Below are 24519 nucleotides of genomic sequence, written 5' to 3'. Positions count from 1 at the left end.
CTCCAACCCTGGATCCAGTGTGACCTCCAGTGGATCCAGCACAGCCTCCAATATTGGATCCAGCACAACCTCCAGAGGGACCAGCACAGTCTCCAATACTGGATCCAGCATGACCTCTGGAGGAACCAGCATACCTGTCAACACTGGATCCAGCACAACCTTCACTGGGGCCAGTACAACCTCCGACACTGGATCCAGTGTGACCTCCAGTGGACTCAGCACATCTATCAACACTGGATCCAGTGCAACCTCCAGTGGGGCCAGTACTGCCTCCAACCCTGGATCCAGTGTGACCGCCAGTGGATCCAGCACAGCCTCCAATATTGGATCCAGCACAACCTCCGGAGGGGCCAGCACATCTCTCAACACTGGATCCAGTGTGACCTCCAGTGTGACCAGCAGAACCACCAACACTGGATCTAGTGCAACCACAGGAGGCTCTGGCATACCTTCAACTGGAACACACACAACTTCCAATAGAATTAGCACAAGTGCTGCTACTCCTGTGAGTGAAGTGAAGCCCAGTGGGTCTCTGAAGCCATGGGAAATCTTCCTCATCACTCTGGTCTCAGTTGTGGTGGCCGTGGGACTCTTTGCTGGGATCTTCTTCTGTGTGGTGAGTGTCTAATATGTGGGAAAGTGCCTGGGAGAAGGAGTAGCAGGAACACGAGGAAATGGGGTATGAATAGTAGGGGCACCAAGTTGGGTGTGGACAGGGAGGAAAGAAAGATCAGGAGAGAGTTGCTAAAGTGAAATAGCAAGGTAGAATTGGAGGAGCCAATCAATGTGCAGAGGATACTATTGACTTGTGGAAAAAGAGGGGCCAGAAGAAGGAACAAAGGCTGGGGAAGGAGCATTAAGTGAGGGAGATAGTTTGAAAGGGGAGAAGACTCCAGAAGGAGTCCACGGAGAAGGCTTGGGGTAAGGGAATACAATTCTGAAATGATTTACCCTTCTTTTTTCTAGAGAAACTCCCTGTCCTTGAGAAATGTCTTCAACACAGCTGTCTACCGCACCCATGTCCCCAACCTTGGCCTGGGACCTGGAGGGAACCGCGGAGTCCACGATAGGCCTAGGTGGAACTCTAACTGGTTCTGGAGGAGACCAGTATCTTCAATAACCATGGAGATGACAGGGAGATATGATGGGCCCTGAGCAGACCCTGAAGCCAGAGTATCACATGCTTCATGGAGGAAGCTGACCTGGGGAACCAGACACTCAAGTGTCCTTTCATTCATCCTCAGGAGTCCCCTCTCAGCTTTGTTTGGGTCTCTAACAGCCATGAGGAAGACACTTCCTTCCTCTCTCTTGCTTTTACCAGACACTGGGAAGAGGCGACTCTATTGGTCATTTAACTAAGAAATAAACACATCCAAAATATGATGGAGAGAACCTGTGTGTGCACGTGAGTGGGTGTCTACAGCGCTGAGCCGAATTTCCCAGTTATATGAGAGAACCCCCATGCCATAATCTACTTGGCATTCAAAATCTCCACAGTAAAATCCAGAGACCTCATTCCTATCTGTCCCCTTTTTCTAATTCTTCTCACCCCAAGCAAGACTGCTGTGTTTTCGAGACTCACCCAGATTGATAGGAGAGTTTAGCTGGGAGAGAAGAGAAGGGAGGGCAGGTGCCAGGATTCTACGGGCTCGTTGATTAGGCCTGTGGTCCACAGAGATTATGTTGTGGCACATAGAGAACCCAGGGCATGACGAGGTGGAGAGGTGCAGGTATGTGTGCTGTGGGGTGGAGCATGTTCACTCCAAGTCACAGTTTCCACGGCATTTACATGTGCTCCAGACCTAGGCTAGTTGTCAGAATGAAGGTGCTGGTCGACACTTGTCTCTCTTAGAGTGGTCCCTTCGGAAGCAGAGAGAAAGTGCTTCCTGTTTTACCAAGGGAAAGACTTCTGGCCCTAACCTTTCTGGCTAAGGTTTAACCTTCAAGAGGCTCATGGCAGAGACAGCTGGGGTAAAACATTTTAAAGAGATTCTCATGAATTCCCCTCCTAGAAGGGCTGCACACATCCCTTTCATGGGTCCAGGGGATCCTACAGGTTTTGGAGGACAGAAGATAGCTGCTTTGGAAGGTTGAGTTGCTTCAAATCCACGAGGCAGTGAGGGGACTCCCACCTTGGACAGAGCCCTCAGGAGAGAATTAGCAGTTTGTTGGGGGATTCACTCCAACTCACAGCAGTGGAAACTGCTCTGCCTTCCAACACTTATTGGGTTTCTCAAACATCAGCAAACCAAAGAGTTGATCCTAATCAATGAGGCCAGGGTAAGCCCTGCGTGGGATCATCATCATGATCTCACTTAAAGGGATCCAGCAACCAGAAGGAGAAGCTGAGCTGAACACTCCAAAAAGGTGTCGCCCACTAGTGTGAGCTGTGGAAAGCATAATGTGAAAAACACGAAAATAAATAGGATCAGGCCAAGGAATTCATTTAGATAATTAAAAATTGTAAAACATGCATTTTCAAGTTTAAAATTATAATAGACAAATTGAAAGAGGCTGACCATTGTTGAGAATAAAATTAGTAACCTGAAGAGCAAGGGGGAAAAATAACTCAAGTGGACACAACATGGTGACGTGATTTTAATGGGTGAAAATCACCCATAAAATAGAAGACACTTGGAGGACAGATTCAGGAGGACTAACATGCGAGTAATAAGGTTTCAAACAGAGAAAAAAGGAAGAGATGGATGAGAGGAAGTTAAAGAACAATAGAGAAGAAAGTTTTGAGTCTGCAGATTGAAAGGGTTCACTAATTACAAATCTGTAAATATACTAAAAACGATTGACTTATCTATTTTTAAACAGATGAACTAAATGGTGTGTAAATTATATCTCAATAAATCTATTAAAATATTATTACCAGGCATGTCATGTAAATAAAATTTTGATTTCCAAAGATAGACAGCAAATGACTCAAAGCAATGGGCACTTCGAGATAGAGGAAGATGAAAAGGAAGGAAACCTGGGTGAGCAATTTAGCTTGTGGTTAATTCACATGGTTATGCTGTGACTATCTCGCTACTCCCAGCAACTGGAGCGTGTAGGTAGTTAGAAAGCATCATTACTCAGCTTCCGTCATGGAATACATTTACGCGGATGACACGTGTTTTAACTAGACAAAGCCCCAGCTCACCAAGCATGTTTGACCCAAGTGGAAGTCCAGGAGTTGGACAGGGTTAAGCACTGCCCCTTCAGGACCTTGTGTTTTTGCACTGTTGGTCCAGCGCAATGACCTTCAAATGGAGTCTGTCCCATGCTCTCAAAAGTACATGAAGACTTTCTAAAGAATATTAAGCAGGTGTGGGATGTTTTATGGGAATGATGTTCCAGGTCCTTCATTTCCATATATTTATTTATTTTTTTTTTTTGCCTAAAACTGATCTGTCTGAGAAGACCTTTGTGCTCAGAGCATCAGGCTAGTTACACTTTTCTAACTCCTTTTTTATGGGCACCGACATTTTTCTTTCTAGCTGCTATATTATTATGTTGAAAACCAGGGAACAACTCAAAATCTCTTCTAATTTAAGTGTCATATTACTCAAGGCAGGGCTTCATGTTTTCCTTTGCTTCATAGAAATTCCTGTTAGGAGCTAAATGGAGTGTAACAAACTGGTAATTTTGGTACATGTTAAAGACATTATTTATTCAGATATATTGTAGAGTGAGGCAGCAGGAGTAATTAAAATTTCTGTTTAACAATCTCTTCTCTTCCACCTCCTATCAAAGAACGCATCCCTCCTGCGGGAGCATCTCATGAAAGTGGAGCAAAGACAATATCAGTAAGAAATAATAAAGATGGCAGTGCTTTGTTTAACCCAGGCAAAGACCCTATGGCAACTCAACCCACCTTCTCTGTCTGTCTATTTTAAAATATTCAAGATGTGTAAAAATTTGCCTGGAAATACCATCTTACTATGAAGCACACCTCCCTGGATGGTACACCATTCTCTGGAAAGAGATAGAGTATCTCATTCATCAGCTTCTTGGTCTAGGTCATGGTGGTGTGTTTTGCATGATTTCAAGGAGGAGGAAGTTAAAAGTTTCACATTTACTTCCAACTGATTAATTTTACATCTCAAGACGAAAGGAATGTAGAGAGGCAGTATAGTATGTCAGCTAAGAGCACAGGTTGAGGAACTAGAATTTCTGGTTTCACATCTAGGCTCAGCGTGACCTTGCACAAATTTCTTACCTCGCCAGGGTCTCAGTCTGCTCACCTATAAAAACGAGGGTGATAACAGTATCCATTCATGAGACTGCTATGAAGCCCCTAAAACAGTCTCGCATTTGGTAGCACTTCATAAATTTTACTATTTTTTATATTGGGTAGTTTAATGCTTCATATTTCCTTGAAAATATGGAACAATGTTGCATAAGAAAAACATTTCCTTTTCATCAAAAGGTTATTGAGGACTGTAAAATTTACCACTTAGAGTCCTACAAGTCACGGGAAAATTTTAAAAAGTTTATAAATATATATTTTGGTGCAGAGAAGCATGACAGGGTGATCACTAAAAATCTTTCAAGCAAAAAATAATACGGTAGAACAATGTGGAGGAAATATAATGTTCACAGAGCAGAAGGAACTGTGTAAATCCCTGAACTGTTGAGGAAGAACTAGCTTAGATGCTGTTAGAAAGGATAAGGGTGGATATTGAGATGCTATAGTGTCTAGAGTCTGTCTGAAACATTTTAAAGAGTAGTAAAACTGTTTTATTATTTCAATGTTTATATTTACAATATAGAAATTATATTCTCTGCAATTATTAAACTTATGATAAAGTTAGATTAAACATAAACAGGCGAAGGAATACATAGTTTTTCACAATTCTTTTTGAGTATAAGAGTGGAAAAATTGAAGACTGTGCAAAGTGGACACTTCGTCAGTGTTGAAGTTGTTGAATTTTAACATGCATACACTTATGTGCCCACCATCTAGACGCTGCTATCCAGCATCCCCCTCATCTCAGAAGGCTCCCCCGCTGCCCTCTCCTCACCAATACCACTTCCACAGGTAGCCACTGTTTTGACTTCCTCATCATCAGTTCACTTTTCTCTGTATTGGACTTTCATATAAATGGGGCCACACAGTATACACTCCAAAAGAGACCCTCTTAAAAGGTAATGAAATTGGATCACCAATACTTGGCAAGGTGAATTCACATCCTCATCCCTTACCACAGCCCTCCCTGCCATTGGTGGGAACAAGAGCCCAGGCACTAAGTCAGATCAGTTACAGCAAATTAAGTCATATCTGAGTTACCAGGTATAAATTTCAACCTACTGTTAGTTGTGAGCTTATAAATAGGGACCATGGTGAGTTAGGACCCCTGGTCTGTGCTGAAAGAGATGCCAAAGATAAGCCTGGAAAATTGGTGGTGCTGGTCCCTGTGCCCTCTCCCATTCGCCCCCGTTTGACACTAGCAGTGAGAGATTTACTCAGTGTCTACCTTCCCCATTCTTGGAGAGTCCAGCAAAAGTATCACACAGCCACGTGCTACCCTGAATCTAGGAAAGAACACTAGAGAAGACCCCGAGTGTGTCTGATGACTTTCACAATCTCCAAATCCCCAGCTTTGCCCCAAAAGACACCTATTGACATTTAAGATCCATTCACATCATTTTCTTCTCTTCCTCTTTCCTTCTTCTACAAAGGTCTGCTTTGGAAATGAGGCATACCCAAAGAAAACAGGTTTCAGATCATCTCTGGTTCAAAGGGTAGGTCCCTTCCACCTGACAAGTTTGATTCTGTCATTCTGATTCGCTCACCCTGCTCCTTCTCATGCCTGCAGACTCTAATCAGCTGACTTGCCCATCTCTTCCGCCTTGGTCCCTACAGGTTACCTCTGTCAAACCAGCCCTGAAGTGCAGAAAACGTAAAGCAGAGATGCCCCTCCCTGGGAAGGGAGGGCCTGAAGCTCTGACCTCCCCCAGCCAGGATCAGGTATAAATCCCTTAGATGTGCTCACAAGAAAAAAGAAGAAAACTAGGAAGTCAAACTGTGGAGCAATTTGTGGAGCTCCCACTCCCCCACACCCCAACAAGGCTCACCCTGGAACTGACTGGCCTTCTTTGCTCTTCCTGCAACTTCATTTTCCAACAAGGCCCTAGGGGGTATGCCACTTGACTCTCCGTCTCTGCAGCCCACCTTTCCTCCGGAACCTAGGCATTCAGATGACAACTTCCCATGTGAATCATTTCAAGATGAGGAGAGGAAAAATCTCTCCTGCTTTCTGGTTCCTGTTGCTGCTCCTCTTTGGATTCCTGGGATGGGGTAAGTGACATCTCAGTTAATGAAGCAGAGGGGTATGGAGGCCACAGTTCTGAAGGAGATAGGGGTGCCCAGCCCAGGCATGACTCTTCTTCCGGAGGAAAAGATAATTCACTCTTTTGTTCATTTCTGCAAAAGCTAGTACTGACCCAGCTCCATTGACCATGCTTCTGATGCTGCTTTTGTGCAAACCCGTAGTCATCTCCCCCAGCTGTGAGTATAAGCACAAGTGGGGTGTCTCACTTCCCATTGTATGTTGCATAAATGTTTTGTTTTTAACTGGAGCATCCTACTTCCAATAGCATCCTCAATTCCAAATTAGACCCAGGTTTTGAGTCTAAAGTTAAGTAAAAATATTCCCTCCTTGAATGCTGCCTGATTTCAAATCCACACTTCATCCCTCAGAATTCCCCCTGGGAGAAACAAACTGGAGGTTGACCACGGGGAAACCAGGCCTCTGGTCTGGAGTCAGTGGTAGTTATGGAAGGAAATAGCCCGAGGGAGAAGTGAATCTGTGAGAAGTTTCTGTGTGATTCCAACTGACTGCCCGAACTGGTTCCATTGACTCCTGCCTTTGATTTCTTACAATATCAAATTTTCTTCCTTAATTATTACAGACAAGGTTAATCAGCTTATCTCTTTCCTTTGCCATTACTGTAGGATGACATGCCAAGAAAAGGGAGGTGCAGAGTTGAAAGGAAAGATCTAGGTTGGATGATGTAGGGGATTTTGGGTGATTTTTTCGCCCTCTCTTCCCTAATATATCTGATTCTTGCATCCTTTTCTGAATTTGCTTCCTCACTCTGCTCCAGCACTCCTTTCTTCAAGGTTCCTTCTTTATCTTTTCCTTTCTTGTGAGCCCCTTCATCTTGAATGCTTCAACTAGTCTCTACCTACAAACGACTTCCAAATCCTTCTCCAGCCTGTCCTGATCCCTAACTCCAGTCCTATCCATCTGATTTTAAACGATAATCTCTTTACCTCAGACTGAACAGGTCATTCAACAAACATTTATGGAGCTCCTGCCCTGAGCCAGGCACTGCTACATGCTAAGCCACGGTGAAGAATGGTGCATGAAATGCCACAGTCTCTGCCCTCATGGAACTCCTAGCCTACTGCGAAAGATGCACATAAACAATATTTCATTACAAAAAAAAGCACAAGTGCTGACAGGCACCTCATTTTCTCACTACCAGATCTATAAAATAACTCTTCATTTCTCCCTTCTCCATTACAATGAATTAGAAAGGATTAACCCCTCCATCTGACTTCTGGATCCCTCCTCACCTTCCTGCTGTCTCAGGGACCTTCTCAGTGGGTTTCTGCTTCTCCCATCTTTTCTCCTTCCACCTTTCTTAGATCCTTCCCATCAGCATCCAAACAAGCTCTGGTCCAGTGTGCATATGTATCACCCAAGGAATTTGTTAAAAACTGAGATTCTGGGGCTCTGGCCCCCAGAGGTCCTGATGCAGTAAGCTTGGGAGGGAGGTGCTGAGAGCTGCTTGTTAGCAAGCACCTCAGGCAATTGAATCACATTAGTCCTTGGACAAAACATTGTTTTGATAATATCCGTCCTTACACCTTCCTCACCCACATCACTCCCTAGCCGCTGCCTCAGCTTCCATTCTCCTCCATTACCCACCTTCTTGAAAGAGGTCCCTACATTTGCTATTTCCACTTCTCACCTCCCATTCACTTGTTTATTTTATTTTTATGAGGTAATGCATGTAAATAATTATGAAAAAGAAAGAATGACACAAGGCTTATAATAAATCTTGAGACCTTGACCCTTCTCCTTCTGCTTCTCACTTGCAAGTCCTACTCCAGTTTCTTTTGGCATTTACCTTCATATTTGTAAACAACATTCTTAGGCTACTATTCCTTGTTTGTTGGCTGGGTATTTTTTTCCTGCTTCAGGCATGATTTATTGACTTCCTTCTGAAAGATGAAAAGAGGATTTAGCTCTTAGACCTCTCCTCCAACACATACACATCTCATATTCCATCTCACAATTCTTCCAAAATGTTGACATTAAATTTTTAGTGCTAAATTAGTATTTAGTATTTACATTATGATAACTATGCAAATAACACTCATAGCTGGATCATATATTGCATTATGATTACTTTCCTTTCTTGTACATTTTTGTTTTTCTAGGTATTAATAATAGCCTCACTTTTTAAATGTGCTTAGTTGTCTTTATACATATTAATTCACCCTCAAACCTCCATCAAAAGTATACATTTCTTCTCAATTTCTCATGAGCCAATCTATCAGTTTCACTTTTTCCCTTATGAAATCCCATCTGGAAGCATCTGTCTGCCTTCAGTAAATACTTGTTGCTCTCTAGGTATGCTGCCAGCTCTTGTCCTACAATTTTCCTTTACCAACATTCTGGAAACTCCCTTTTCCCTCTTGTAGGTCCCTATCTTCTTCTTTCTTGTTTTATTTTCTCATTTTGGTGCAGCACTGTCTCTAGAAGCTTCCTGAGAGAGGATTCATGGTAGGAAATTGTTTTAAAAACACGTGCACTGTTAGGGTAATGCTAAACTGCTGTAACAAAAAGATCCCAAAAGTGACTTTGAAAAATAAGCAAGTTAAAAATAAAATAAACTTTATTGTAAAGTTAAAGTTAGACAAGATAGACTTCATTATAGGATGGTGGGAGCTCTGCTGCAGGCAATCATTCAGGGACCCAGGGTAAAGGTGGTTCTGTCATCTTCAGCACAAGGTTTCCGATGTCATCATCATATTAACCAAAAGGAAGGATGGAAGAACAGAAATCAAGAAACAGGAATTTTCTCTTAAGCAAATGAAGTGGAAGTTACATATATTCCTTCCCTTTATGATCCTCTGGCCGGGCTTAGACATGTAGCCATAATCATCTACAGGAGAGATAGGGAAACGTAATCTATCTATGTGCCAGGAAGAAGAGAAAAATGGATCTAGGAGTCTGCAGATCTTATGTTTAAAAACATCTCTATCCCATCCTCGCATTTGATTCATAGTTTAGCTGGTTATAGAATTCTAGTTAGATACCATTTTCCCTCAGAATTCTGAAGGCATTGATCCACTGCTTCTAGACTCTAGATTGTGAAGTCTGATAGTTTTTTTGATTACCAATTGCTTGTAAGAGACGTATTTTCTTCTCTGGAAGATTTAAGAGTTTTAAAAACTAGTGTTCTAAAATCTCCTTGTGTGGTGCTATAGTGTGGATTCCTTTTTCATTGTGTTTGAAACCTATAGAGTAGAAAACTCATGTCAGTTAGTTCTGGGAAACTTTCTTCCACTTCTTCTCTGATAATTGCCTCCCATCAATTTCTCTGTTCTATCTTTCTGAAAATGTTGTTGTTTGGATGTTTGACCTCCTGGACTGAGACTCTAGTTTTCTTATATTTCTTCTTCTGTTTTCTAACTCTGTCATCTTATTTTTCTTCTGGGAAGTTTTCCTCAGCTTCTAAGGTATTCTAATACTTCTAACGAATTTTAATTTTTTTAAATTTCGAAGAGATCTCTTTTGTTCTCTGTATGTTCCTTTTAAAAATGACATCCTTTTATTTGTTTTTTTTTTTTTAAAGATTTTATTTTTTCCTTTTTCTCCCCAAAGCCCCCCGGTACATAGTTGTGTATTCTTCGTTGTGGGTTCTTCTAGTTGTGGCATGTGGGACGCTGCCTCAACGTGGTCTGATGAGCAGTGCCATGTCCGCGCCCAGGATTCGAACTAACGAAACACTGGGCCGCCTGCAACGAAGCGCGCGAACTTAACCGCTAGGCCACGGGGCCAGCCCCCTTTTATTTGTTTTTTAATGGGTGCTATATTTTTACTTATCTTGCTGAGAACATCTGAAGTTGTTTTTGCTCTCTGCATTGTCTCAATTGTCTCTAAATTTGCTTCATAGGTATGTTTGTTTTGGTCTTTGTTTTTCAAGTTTGAGACTTTCCTCAAATACCAGGTGATCCCAGAATGTCTTTTATATTTGAGAGTGAGGTACTAAAATGATGGCCAGAACATCTGTGTTCTGGGGTGGGGCCTGTTAACTAGTGGACTGAGTTCCAGGGTAACTTAGCAGAGATGTGGCAGCTTTGATTGGGAAGACCCTCAAAATGTCAGTGTCTGCAGGTATTTTCCACTGTGGGCTAACTTCTTTCCTCAAGAGGAATTATCAAGATTCCTGCCTAGAGAATATAAGCCTTACTACTGGAAGCCGAGTAGAGGAAGAGGCAATGAGGGTTTTACTGGTCAGTGTGTAAGCATTCACTTAATTGCCTACTTTCACTACAACTCCTCAATCCTGACATCAGCAGTGCCTGGGATCCCTGAACCAGAGTTTCTTTGGTTTCAATATCCCCAGGGATAAATCCCCAGGCTCACGTGAGGGAAAGAGGTGTATTTACCTAACCACTTGAGTGGAAGAAGGGATCTGGGGCTGAGAGATGGTATCTAGCTGCATTGTGTTTCAACCATCCCTTCTGTATTTAGTCACACACCACACCCATATCTTCAGAGGAACCTGGTTGCAATTCCTAAACCTTTTCAGGATTCCACAAAATGAGTAACTTGCCAGTGGTTGACTCTCACCCACAACGTAGGCCTGTATGTTGAAGCATTCCCTGTTCCGTTGGAGAGTTGCCACTCATCCACCTGCTATCCATTATCTAAAAAAAAAAACATATCTCTTTTACTGTTGCAATCTCCCTAGTTCTTTGTCCTTATGGAGTTACGCCTTTTGTAATTTCTCTACTTTTGATTCTTCTATGAAATCCTTAAGGCTTCATGCATACTCATTCATTCTTCTGTTCACTTCAATTGTGGTCTGCTCCATCAAGAAAATCTCCTCTCAATAAAGTAAACACTTCCATATTGTTCTTCAATCCAATGGACACTCCTCAGGCCCCATCTTACTTGATCTCTTTGCAACAATCAACTCAGACAACCACCATATTTTTTGAAAACCCCTCTTTTCTCTTAGCTTCCTTGATATCACCATTCAGAGTTTTCTTTCTACCTTATTAACTGCCCCTTCTCAGTCTCATTTACTAGTTTCTCCTCCTTTACCTGACATCTGAATGATGGAGTGCCAAGAGCTTGATCTACGCCCCTCTTCTCCAGTTATACTTTCCCCCACAGAGGATCTAAGTCAGCCTCATGGTTTTAAATACAATCTATATTTACATGACTCCAAATTTTATCTATTGTCTGATCTCTCTCCTGAGATCTAAGATCAGGCATCCAACTGACTACCAGACACAATCTCTTGGATATCTAATAGGCATATACAACTCAAAATGTCTAATATTTCCAAGCTTCACATCCTTTTGCATCCATCTGATCAAATAGAACCAATATCCAACGCTTTGCCCAAGCCTCACATCTAAGAGTTGTCCTTGATTTCTCTCTTTTCCTGCTATCTTCCACATGCAGTCTTTCAACACATCCTGTTGATTCTTCTTTTCCAATTTCAAGACATAGTTTGTATTTGTCCACTTAACTTTATCTTTCCTGCTACCACTCTAGTCCAATCAATAATCGGTTCTCTTAACCAATTTTCTGCTTTCACTCTTGGCCTCGTACATCCATTTTTTACACAGCAGGCTGAGTGTGATCTTTTAAAACGCAAATCAGTTTTTCTTTGCCTTTCCTTTCTCTTCCCTTCCTGAACAATGAAGTCCTAAAGTCACTATGTGGGACAGAGCAAAGCAGATATCAGTGATAGAGAGGAAAGGAGACAGCAGTGGCCCAGTCCAGGATATAAAAAACTAAATATGGTAAGGAAGCTGTCCCCACTGAGTGACAGCCTGGCAGGTGGTATCAGAGCATTATGAGGGTGAGAAGAGTTTTCACACAGAGGGCTGGAGGGAGCATAGCCCAACATGGTGAGCTGAAAATAGGTGAACAGAATATCACGGGAATATCTGTGGGACAACATCAAGAAGACTACCATATGTGTACCTGGAATTCCAGAAAAGGGAAGAACAGAACACATGTTTGAAGAAATGATGGCTGAAAACTTAAAAAATTCGATGAAAACTATAAACCCACAGATCCCAAGAACTTAATGAACCTCAAGCAAAATAAACATTTAAAAAATCATACCAAGGAAAAACGTAATCAAACTGCTAAAAATCAGTACTAAACAAAAAATCTTAAAAGCAGCTGGAGAAGAAAAGACAAGTTAAATAGAGAGGAACAACGACAAGAATGATAGCAGACTTCCAGAGAGAAATCATGCAAACCAGAAGATAATGAAGCAATATCATTAAGATAGTGAAATGAAAAAAAGCACTGTCAACCTAGAATTTGGCAGAGCAAAAATATCCTTCCAATATAAAGGTGAAGTAAAGGCTTCTTTTAAGACAAACAAAAGCTGGAAGACTTTATCTCCCACAGCCCTGCACTATAAGATACGTAAAAGAAAGTTCTTGAGGAAGAAGGAATTTGGATCTATGCAAAGGAATGAAGTGTTCTGGAATTGGTAAATACGTAGGTAAAAATGAAAAGACTTTTGGGGCTGGCCCCGTGGCCGAGTGGTTAAGTTCGCGCGCTCCGCTGCAGGCGGCCCAGTGTTTCGTCATTTCGAATCCTGGGCGCGGACATGGCACTGCTCATCAGACCACGCTGAGGCAGCGTCCCACATGCCACAACTAGAAGAACCCACAACGAAGAATACACAACTATGTACCGGGGGGCTTTGGGGAGAAAAAGGAAAAAATAAAATCTTTAAAAAAAAAAATGAAAAGACTTTTTCTCACTTGAAATATCTTTAAAAGATAACACACTGTTAGAAAAAAGTAGCAATGAATTGTGGGGCTTATATATAGGTAGACATAAAATCTATAACTACAGTGGCACAAAGGACAGAAGGGGAAATGGAAGTATACTGTTATAAGATTTTTATGCTCTATGTGAAGAGGTATAATATTACTGGGAGATAGATTGTGATATATTAAAGACGTATATTATAAACCTTAGAGCAAGGACACACACAAAAATAAGAGGGATATTGAATAAGCAATAGTGGAAATAAAATGCAATCATAAAAAATACTCAGTTCATCCAGAAGAAAGCAGAAAAAGGCGATGAAAAGGAATAAAGAACAAGTAGGGAACAAATATCAAGATGATATATTTGGACCCAACCATATTGATAATTACATTAAATGTAAATGGTCCAAACACTGCACTTAAAAGGCAGAGATTTTCATATTGGCTAAAAAGAAAGTCCAAATTAAATGTTGTCCACAAGAAATGCATTTTAACTCTAACTATACAAACAGGCTAAGAATAAAAGAATAAAAAATATAGTCATACTGTATATTAGCCATGCTAACACTAATCAAAAAAAGATTGCTATTTTAATATCAGACAAAATAGATTTAAGAGAAAGGAGTATTAGTAGGAATAAAGTGGTTTATGCCAACAAAGCACTTGTTAACTCAAAGGAGGAAAACCCAGCCTGGCTACACCACGTTAATTAAGTGACCCACATTACACATTAAGTGACCTACCTACATTAATGGTAGGACACACTGATATTGTCTGTCACCTGATAGTATGCAGAGAGAGGAATACCACACACTTTAGTGCTATTCCTGCCAAAGATTAATATTATAAACCTAATCATGAGGAAACATCACACAAACTCAATCTGAGGGACGTTCTATAAAATAAGTGGCCTGTAATCTTCAAAAGTGTCAAGGCCACGAAAATCAAACGAAGACCAAAGAACTGCACCAGACAGAGGAGGACTAAGAAAACACAACAACTAAAAGCAACACCTGATTTTTATTTGGATCAGTTTGCTATAAAAGACATTAGGACAACTGACAAAGCTTGAAAGGAGTCTGAGTATTAGTGACAGTAATATATCAGTGTGAATTTCCTGATTTTGATGATTGTGTTATGGTTGTGTATGAGAATACATACAGTATTAAAGGATGATGGGATACCAGATTACCAAATAAATCCCAAATCATTCAGGGAAAAAATTCTTTGTTCTGTACTTACTATAAAAGAATTTATGGGGGCTGGCCCCGTGGCCGAGCGGTTAAGTTCACGTGCTCTGCTGCAGGTGGCCCAGTGTTTCGTTGGTTCGAATCCTGGGCACGGACATGACACTGCTCATCAAACCACGCTGAGGCAGCGTCCCACATGCCGCAACTAGAAGGACCCACAACGAAGAATATACAACTATGTACCAGGGGGCTTTGGGGAGAAAAAGGAAAAAATAAAAAAATAAAAAAATAAAAATAAATAAAAAGAATTTGTGAGGTTTTCCCAAAACAAAAACAAATTAAGAAAATTAATCACGCTATGTTATTACAATGATTCCTCATTGTATTTGAAATGAAACCTAACCTCTTTATCGTATTCTACAAGTCCCCCTCTAACCTTGTTTCTTACAATTTTTTTCAATAACTGCATTCCAGCCACCTTGGTCTCCAGTTTATCCTTAGATAACATCAAGCTCATACAACTCAGAGTACTTCACTGGTGCCACTAGGCTGTGAAATTCTTCTCCTGGTTTTTCAGGTGGCTGCCTTCTTATCCTTCAGACTTCAGTCTATATGTCAACTCCTCAGAGTGACCTTTTCTGGCTATAGTATCCAAGGCAGGATCCCTGATTTCCTTAACAGCACATAACCTAACCTGAATTTATGTTTTTTACATGTTTTCTCTCTCTTCTTTACTAGAATATAAATCCACAGCTATTTTGTTGGCAGTGGTATGCTCAGAGTTTAGCAAAATACCAGGCGCTTTTTAAGAACCCCAAATTTCTGAATAGATGGAGTAAATAGTATCAATTACATATTAAAGTAACATTATCCTAAACTTGTGAATTCATCCCTAATCCATTCCCACCACCTCCTTTGGCCTCGTAGATTATTTTTGAAAACTAGAAACACTTTTGAAAAGTCTTCAGTTCATCTAATGCCAGGATATATCCCATACATATTTTATATCTCCAGAGAATAATCTTCTTATATTTCTCCTCCATTCAAGATCTTCTACTACGTGCCTAACAAATCAAAAATAAATTACACTACTTAAAAGGGCCCTCTAAAATCTGGTCATACATGAATCATGGAACCTAAGGGTTCAATGTTCATGTAATAGAGTTTGTAGGATTTATCCATTTAGGACAATGTGCTTAATGTCTCTCAAAAGTGACTCAGTCCCAAATGTGAGTCTTAGCTAAAGCTGTTTGCATATCCTACCTTAATTCCAATTAATCAAAAATATCTGATTATGGTAATCCTGTGTAGATGTCATTATCTCTATGAAGTCTCCAGTAACCAAAATTTCTCTCTCATGTGAACACCAACCACCCATAACAAAGAAAAAATAACATGCCATATTTTACTTATCTTTTTCTGTTCCCTGCCTAACGTGAATAATTTTTGAAAATTAAAGTTGAATTTATATTCAATAATATTCACACTTTTTGCTATGTAGTTCTATGAATTTTGACAAATTCTCAGTCATGTAACCACTAATATTGTCAGAATATAGACTATTTCCATCATTCTCCAAAGCTCCCTCATGACCCTATGTAGTCAACCCCTCCTCCCAACCCACACCCTGGAAACCACTAAACTGTTTGTGTCCCAGCTGTTTTGCCTTTTCTAAAATGTCATATAAATGGAATCCTATAACATGTAGGCTTTTGAGTCTGGCTTCTTTCATGTAGCAAAATGCAACTGAGAGTCATTCATGTTATTGCTTCATCAATATTTCCTTTTTGTTGCTGAGTAGTTTTCCGTTGAATGAATATACCACAGTGTGCTTACCCATTCACCAGTTAAAAGACAACTGGGTTGTTTTCAGGTTTTTAATAAAACTTCTAAAAACATTTACATACAGGTATTTGCGTTGGACTACATTTTAAGATTTGATAAGAATAGGACTAAAGATTAGTAAGAATAAATCACTGTCTGAGAGCGAAATAGAGAATCAAAGACAGTGTGATTACTTGAAAAAATTAAAAAAATAACTCTAACAAGATGGAAAGAAAACACAGTCACGGAGGAAGGGAGAAACACATATTGATATAAGGAAGGAATATACGTGTTTTAATAATAAGCTATGTAGGACTACAAGTAAGTATAGGGCACATGTAATAGAAAGAAGGAATAATGTTATTTTTTAAAATTCATAAAAAGCAGAAATTTCTATTGAGGAGGAAAAATTTAAAAGATATGGGAAAATACTGTTACATCTGATCATAAAATTCTTAGGAATATTACAGTGAAAAGCCAAGTATCCCCAGACACTTCAATCACAGCCAGCACAACAGGTGTCATGTCTTCCCTGATCACAGAGAGTAAGACAAATGATAGCTCCTTCTGGACACCCTGACCATGGCTTCCACCACAGACACCATTACAGTGTCTACAAAAGGCTCTGGGACAAGTGTAGTATCTACACCGTCGGCAGCCAACACAATGCGCATTGAGACCACCACACCATCTCTGCCTACCACATCATTCAATATAGTCTCTGAGAGCACCAGGACCTCCATGATAACATCTGTGCCCACCACATTCACCATGGCCTTTGAAATCTTTATCAGTTCTAGGACCACCATAGCTTCCACCACAGCCTCAGGGACTGTTGAGAAGCTGGCGCTGGTATATTGAATTAAGAATATGCAGATTATGATCTTTTGAATGAGAGGCATGAGCCACCCACACAGGTGGGCAGGTAGCTCCCTCAGCATCTGGGCTCCCACTTTGGGTAAATGAAATCCACAGGTCATTTTGATTGAAGGTGCACTTTCAGTACAATCAATCAAAGGAAGTAGAGTCACGAGACTTATTACCTACAGATTCCAGAAGTGAAGGGACACAATGAGCTGGGGGTAAGGGCACTCCTCCATCCCAGGTCATGAGCGAGCAGGAGATAGACAGCAGGGTAACAAGCACCTATTACTTACAAGGTGGTTGATGGTGGGGGAGATCACTAACTTTTCATGGGCTTAACTCTAAGCAGTTAATTTAGAAGATGCCCTAGAAAAATAAACAGAGAACTTATGGCAGCCATCTTAAACTCAAGTCGTTATCTAAATGTCCAGACTTGGAGAGTGAGCAGGCTTGTCATAAGGTAAAATGTCTAGGCAACAACTGAGAAAAAGAAAAGTTGTTTGTCTCAAAAGTTGTTATTCTTACCACAGGGACCACTACAGGTTCTGTCACCTCAATGAACTCCACCACAGGTTCTCAGACCACCACATCTGTGCCAACTACAGCCCCCACCATGGATACTGAGAGCACGAGAGGCTCTGATACTACCAGATCCATCTCCACAGCCTCTCAGGTCATCACACCCTCTACCACAGCATCTGTGCCCACCACTGCATCCGCCATTGACCCTAAGACAACCAGAGGCATTGAAACTACCACAACCTTCAACACAGCCTCTGTGGTCACTACCCCCTCTACCACAGTATCTGTGCCCACCACAGCATCCACCATGGACTCTGAGACTGCCAGAAGCTCTGAAACTTCCACAACCATCACCACAGCTTCTGGGGTCACCACACGCTCTACCACATCTGTGCCCACTACAGCCTCCACCGTGGATACTGAGAGCACGAGAGGCTCTGAAACTACCAGATCCATCACCACAGCCTCTCAGGTCATCACACCTTCTACCACACCATCTGTGCCCACCAGTGCATCCGCCCTGGGCTCTGAGACCACCAGAAGCTCTGAAACTACCACAACTATCACCAAAGCCTCTGTGGTCACCAGACCCATTACCACAGCATCTGTGACCACCACTGCGTCAAGTATGGACTCTGAGACCACCAGAGGCATGGAAAGCACCACAACTAACACCACAGCCTCTGGGGTCACCACACCCTCTACCATAACATCTGTGCCCACTACAGCCTCCACCATGGGTACTGAGAGTACGAGAGGCTCTGAACCTACCAGATCCATCCCCACAGCCTCTTTAGTCAGCATACCCTCTACCACAGCAGCTGTGCCCACCACAGCATCCCCCATGGACTCTGAAACTGCCACCAGAGGCTCTGAAACTACCACATCCATCACCACAGCCTCTGAGGTAACCAAATGCTGTACCATAGCAGCTGTACCCACCACAGCATCCACCATGGATTCTGAGATCACCAGAAGCTCTGAAACTACCACAACCTTCAACACAGCCTCTGTGGTCACTACACTCTCTACCACAGCAGCTGTGCCCACCACAGCCTCCCCTGCAGTTTCTGAGACCACTGTGCACTTCATGACAACTGCTGTACCAACAAAACTCTCTGGCACAGCCTCTGAAACCACTCTTCTCTCTGAAATAACCACCCTCTCTGCCACAGTTTCTGGGACTATCAGGTCATCCACAGCAGGCTCTCGGCCCACCATGGCCTCCACCTCAGCCTCTGAGACCACTATCATCTCCACTAAAGCCTCTGTGACAACTGCGGAGTCTTTGACTTCCACAGGCACCCCAAAACCTGCTGAGACCACTACAGAATCTGTGTCTAACACAGCCTTTACCACAATGTCTGAGACCACCACAGGCTCCGTAACAATGTCTGTGCCGACCACAAACTCTGAGACAACCGTAGCCTCCGAAACTACTGTGGCCTTCTCCAAAGCCTCTGAAAACACGACAGTCTACACTATGGTCTCTGAGACTACTGTAGGTTTTGACACCTTCATGGCTTCCACCACAGCCTCTGAGACCCCCACAGCCTCAACAACAGTGTCTGTGCCACAAACAGCCTCGACCACAACCTCTGAGAGCACTGCAGTGTCTTTGTCCACCACACACTCTGAGATCACCACAGCCTCCACCTTAAGATCTGAGACCAGCATGGCCTACAATACAGTCTCTGAGGTCACTTCAGAGTCTGTTAGCAATGTGGCCTCCACCACAGTCTCTGAGTCCACCATGCCATATACAATAGCACCTGTGAGCACCACAGCCTCCAGCACAGGCTCAGAGACCATCAAGTCCACCAAGGCTTCCTCATCAGCCTCTCAGCTCACCACAGGTTTGTCCACTTTTCCTGTGCCCACTACAAACAGCACCATAGTTTCTGAAACCCTGACTGTCTCAACCACAGCCTCTAAGAGCACCACAGGCTCCTTCTCAGCATCTGTGCCTATCATATTCTCTTCCACAGCTTCTGGGACACTGAAGCTTCCACCTCACCTTCTGGACCCACCACAGCCTCAGAGGTCACCACAGCCTTCGCTTTGGCCTCATTGCCCCTCTTGGCCTCTACCTCCACCTTTGGGGCCACTGCAATCTCCACCAGTGTCTAGACATTTCAAAACCTCTTCTGCCACTTTAGTGTCCACCAAGGCAACTGACTTTTCTACTCAATCCATCACCACCACAGCTGTATCAGGTACTAACTACCACATCTTCTCTAATCACATACCTTTACTCCAGTGACAGCCACCACATTTTCATCTGTTTCTATCATTTCTTCTCTGGACTCTAGTCAAGCCACCATGCCTATTAGATATAATTTTGTTTCCTCTTCTTCAATCCTACTTATTTCTACCCTGGCCTCACCTCCTTTTGTTTAGTGTCCATCATTTCCATCCCAATCAGAAACACTTCTTTGCAAATATTCCAACCACCAGTTAATTATAGTCCATCACTTCTGCTGACAGCAAACTCACCTCAACTCTGTGACACCCATCCTCACTTGTCAGACGCTCTCACTTCTGTGCCAAGTGCAATCAGCTCTCTTCCATCTACCACCTGCGGTACCACCACCTCGTCTTCAATATATTCACCACTGGTCCAAGGGTTGCAAACTACACTTCATGGGCCAAGTCTTGCCTCTTATCTGTTTTTCTAAATGAAGAGTTATTGGAGCACAACCTATTTGTTTACATCTGTAGCTGCTTTCCAGCTACTTTGCACAGTTATGACAGAGACTTTGTGACCCAAATAACTTAGAAACCTACCATCTGACACTTTACAGAAAAAGTTTGCCAATCCTTGCTCTAGTCTAAGACCAGAATGATTGTTTTCATTCTCTGGCAGTGCTCTGAATAAAACCACCTCTGCACTTGCCATCAGCACTCGTGTTGGACCTGAGTCCACCTGCTTAATTCTGAACCACCCACTGCTATTCCAGGGACAGACACTGTTCTTGTATCAGTGCAACCACTTCCGACCTAAGCACAACCATTGCTGCTGGAGCCACCACCTCCACTACCTCTGCTCTGTTAGGTCCTCCCACCTTGTTCTAGTCACCCTTTCTGTCCCTGGGGCCAGCCTCCTCCACGTGGGCCAGGTTCTGCCACATCTGTTCCTAGTGCCTCACCTCGACTTTGTTGACCGCCATGATTGTGTTAGATCACGTCACCTCTGCTCAGCCATGGCCACTGCCTCACCTGTGAGTAAACCTGATTCTGTCATCTCTTCCTCTGGCACCGTTTTATACTTGGGACTACATCACAAGAGTGTAAGACCCTATCCCTTTTATCCAAGCCCACTCTCTTCTATTTGGGTGGCCACTTCTGATATTGAATAGATCCTCCACTTCTGTATCAATCACTGTCGCATTTCCTCAATCTTCTGCCTTCATCAGCAACATCAGTGGACACATTATACATTCTCTTCTCTAAGACAATCACATCTATTCTAGGGATCATGGCCTTATGTGAATTACCTTCTACCATCTCTTCTCCTATTACAACACCTCTCCTCAAACCACCACTACCAAATGTGTGTTAGATTCAACTCCCCTGCTCTAAGTACACCTGCCTCCCCTTTAACTGTCTCCACTACAAAGCCGTCATATTGTGTGACGTGTTTCCTAGGTGCCAGGACCACTGGAACCAGACCAGCTACCCTCATCTCTGTCACCACGGCCACTGGAATGGACTCCACAGCCCCTGCTATCAGCTATACCATTCCTGGAACAGGGCTGAATAATTCTGGCCCGGGCACATCCAATGTTGGAGCATCATCTACCACCTCAGTCCGAGGTACCAAGACCACCAGGACAAGATCCACCCATGAGCCGACCACCACTGCTGGAACCAGTACCACCTCCCAGAAAACAGGCGCAGTCACCGCGGGCACAGACACAGTTAGTGTGAGCCACACGCCAACAAACACGACTAAACCAAGCGGATATTTGCAGCCCTGGACCACCATCCTCATCTCCCTGGCTGCAGTTGTGGTCGGTGTTGGGCTGCTGGTAGGACTGAGTTTTTGCCTGGTGAGTGTCAGCGATGGGTTAATAGTGGAGCCTGCTAAGAAGGTGGTTGATGAATGGGAGTAGAATTCGTGCAAACAGTGCTATTAGGATATCTAGAATGAGAGAGGGGAATAAGTGGCTGTGCTAGGAAGGAAAGAATCACATAGCATGATATAAAGGCCAGAGAGAATGACCACATCAGACAAAGTGATAGATCAAAAGTAGAAAAAGAGGAGGAAAAAGATGAAGTTGGGGCCAAAGTGAAAGGAAATTGTGTGAACAGGGGAAAAATAGAAAGGTGGGACTTAAAGAAAATCACTTCCCTTAATAAAACAAAATCTGGAAGTTAGAATATCTTGGCACTGGAAGAAGAATCTCCAGGGAATGAGGGGTCATTAGGCCCTCACTCTGTTTACTGATTTCCATGACACACACGAGCACTGCTCAGCACAGGGGACCTCTTCCCCTCTGATGTTTTTGTGCAGATAAGGATGAATATTCTGTCCTTGGTTCTCCTCAGCACCGCTGATAGACTGGAATCATCAAATCATTTCACTAAATCTGAGAGAGAATGAGAGCAAAATAAACATAAGGAAAACAGGAAACAGGAATGTTTGGCCATCCAAAGTACAGGTTTCTGACTGTCTTATATCTAACAAGTTTCTGGCACTCACAAGCACTCTGCAATTCCCTGTTCTCTCTGGGATAGTTACTCTCCGACCTCCCATCACATTTCTGCTTTCTGGTTTTGATCTTCCTTTGCATTTTTCTTATTCTGGTTTTCACATTTATTTATGTCTTTCCTACTTTCTTAATAGTTCTTGTTGCTAAGCTCACCTTTGAGGAATGATGCTGAGTGTAAGTCAGCGGGGTGCTGGACTAGGTCATACTGCCTCACAAGAGACTGTGCATCTCTTCCCAACTCTGAGTTCAGTGACATCACATTGGTAACTTAAAATATGCTTCTATGGAAATTGGCAAATACTACAAATCACATCTTTTTTCCTCTGGAGAGTTGGTTGTTAAAGCATCACCAGTATACCACTGGTAAAAATGGATAAACGAATGAAAAACATATTGCAGCCGCCGAGGGTTGGCATAATATAGTCAACTTACTAGGATTCTTTATTTCAGAGTTCTCAGCCTCCCCCTGTATGTAGACTATAAAATAAAGACCCATCATCCAGGAATGATTTCCTAAGTCAGTTTATAATTTTATGTGCAAGATCAACAGCTAATGAGAACTAACATTAGCTGAGTTTTTACTAAGTGCTAGGCCCAGGACTGAGTGCTTAAAAGGCATCATGCCATTTGATTTGCTCTACAATCCTTTGGGGATATTATACCCACCTTATAGGTGAGAGACCTAGAGCTCCATAAGCTTAGTTACTTGCCGCAGCACACGCAGTAAGTGGCAGATCGGGTACTCTAATCCAGGTTGGTTTGATTCTGTAGTTCACGCCTGTAATCTCAAGGCTCTGCATGGACCTTTCTGAGGGCTCTCAATTCCATGTACCTGTCCTCAGCTTCCTGAGCTGACTAAGGATGTGAAAGACTGTCTTTTGGGTGAGTCTCTGCGTCTTTCCCGTAGGGATGTGGATTCACCTTTGTCTTGAAAGTCCAACAGCACATAACCTCGCTATGCTGCAGAAGATATATTAATCAGGTAACAAGGCAAACTGTTTTCTAAGATAGAGAAACAGTAAAACTACAAAGAGAGAGAGAGACAGAGACACATTAAGGATGGTGGTAAAGAGAGGAGAAGTAGGTGATTTTGAGAAGTAATAATCTGACATTGGTGAAACGGGTATGTATAGGGATAAGGGAGAAGAGAACTTATTTTATAATATTATTTTTTTCTCTTTTAGAGGAGCTTTTCCTTCCCCCTGACAAATATTGGCACTTATTTCCCTCATGACTACAGCTTTGGCCTTGGTATGGACCTGGGCTCAGGACTGGACTCTGGAATGTTCCACAGTCTGTGAAATGAACTGGTCCGTGGAGAAACACATGGCTTTGGACACAGAATGGGTCATGGGGTGGGCTATGAATTGAGCCACAGCCGTGGGGATGGTTATGGCATGAATCATGGCAGGAGTCATGAACACGGAGGAGGCCATCACAATAGCCATGAAATGGATCACAGAGGAGGCCGCTGAGGAAGCCACCACGGAGGCCATGGCAGGACAAGATGGCTGTTGCCATAGATTGGATATTGGAAAGTATTTTGGGGAAAGAAAGAGTGGGTTGGAGGGGGAGATCATGGAAGAGAAGAAAAGAATGAGCATGGAATGATTAAAATATAGTATAAAAATGTTCCCAAGGAGTAAGGCCAGGGTCAAGAAAAGAACCAGCAAAAGGATCACAAGGACCTTGACCAACATTGAGAAAGATCAAACAGAGACTGGATTTGGAGAAGATGCACAGCTTTACCAGGCTTGGAGATGAATTTAAGTCAAAGTCTCCATGCATTCTACCAGAGCCTGATGCCATTGTAGGGAGTCATGGTGATTGCCCTCAGGGTGTCTTCTCTTCCTTCTCCCACCACCCAAGTCATGCTCAGGGTTTCTCATCCCTATGTTTTCTCAGGATGCTATAAATGTTAACGCCACGTCTCTAAGAAACGAAAGCACATAATAAATGTGTTATCAGGACCACATACTTACTTGTTTTCCTATTTGTTCTTTCAGTTTTCCCTGTGAGTTTTTTTTTTTTGAGTGCTTACTATGAACCAAGTGCTGTTGTAGTAGCCTCTAAGTACATCATCGTTTAATCCTCAAAAAATTCTGTGAGGAGATCTCAAGGTGGGCAAAGATATTTATGTGACACAAAAAGCACTAACTGTTAAAGAAAAGTTTGATAATTTGGACTTCATTAAAGTCCAGTATCAGAATATATCTTTAAGAGACTGAAAAGGAACGCCAAAGATGGGATCAGATATTATAATACATACATCTGACAAAGGTCTCATATCCAGAATATAGAAAGAACTAAATCAATAAGAAAAAGACAATGTAATTTTACATGGGCAAAATAT

General features: G+C 42.5%; 2 protein-coding genes across 2 annotated transcripts in view; both read left to right on the top strand.

Moving 5' to 3' along the window:
* The window catches only part of MUC21 (mucin 21, cell surface associated), a 9465-nt gene extending 8310 nt beyond the window's left edge, over positions 1-1155 (top strand). Inside the window, exons 2-3 of the mRNA XM_046640969.1 lie at positions 19-616; positions 967-1155. Of these exons, the coding sequence (XP_046496925.1) occupies positions 19-616; positions 967-1155 (787 nt within the window). The remainder of the gene's footprint in view (positions 1-18; positions 617-966) is intronic.
* A 17971-nt stretch (positions 1156-19126) lies between these two features.
* On the top strand, positions 19127-23641 carry MUC22 (mucin 22). The gene is given in 3 exon segments (XM_046640968.1): positions 19127-19307; positions 21100-21503; positions 23351-23641. Coding segments are annotated over 3 exon segments (876 nt in total).
* Positions 23642-24519: the final 878 nt, after the last annotated feature.

This window comes from Equus quagga, chromosome 15, assembly GCF_021613505.1.
Source record: "Equus quagga isolate Etosha38 chromosome 15, UCLA_HA_Equagga_1.0, whole genome shotgun sequence".
Lineage (NCBI taxonomy): Eukaryota > Metazoa > Chordata > Mammalia > Perissodactyla > Equidae > Equus > Equus quagga.
The sequence above is the reverse complement of the archived record's forward strand: the minus strand, read 5'-3'. Positions and strand labels throughout refer to the sequence as shown.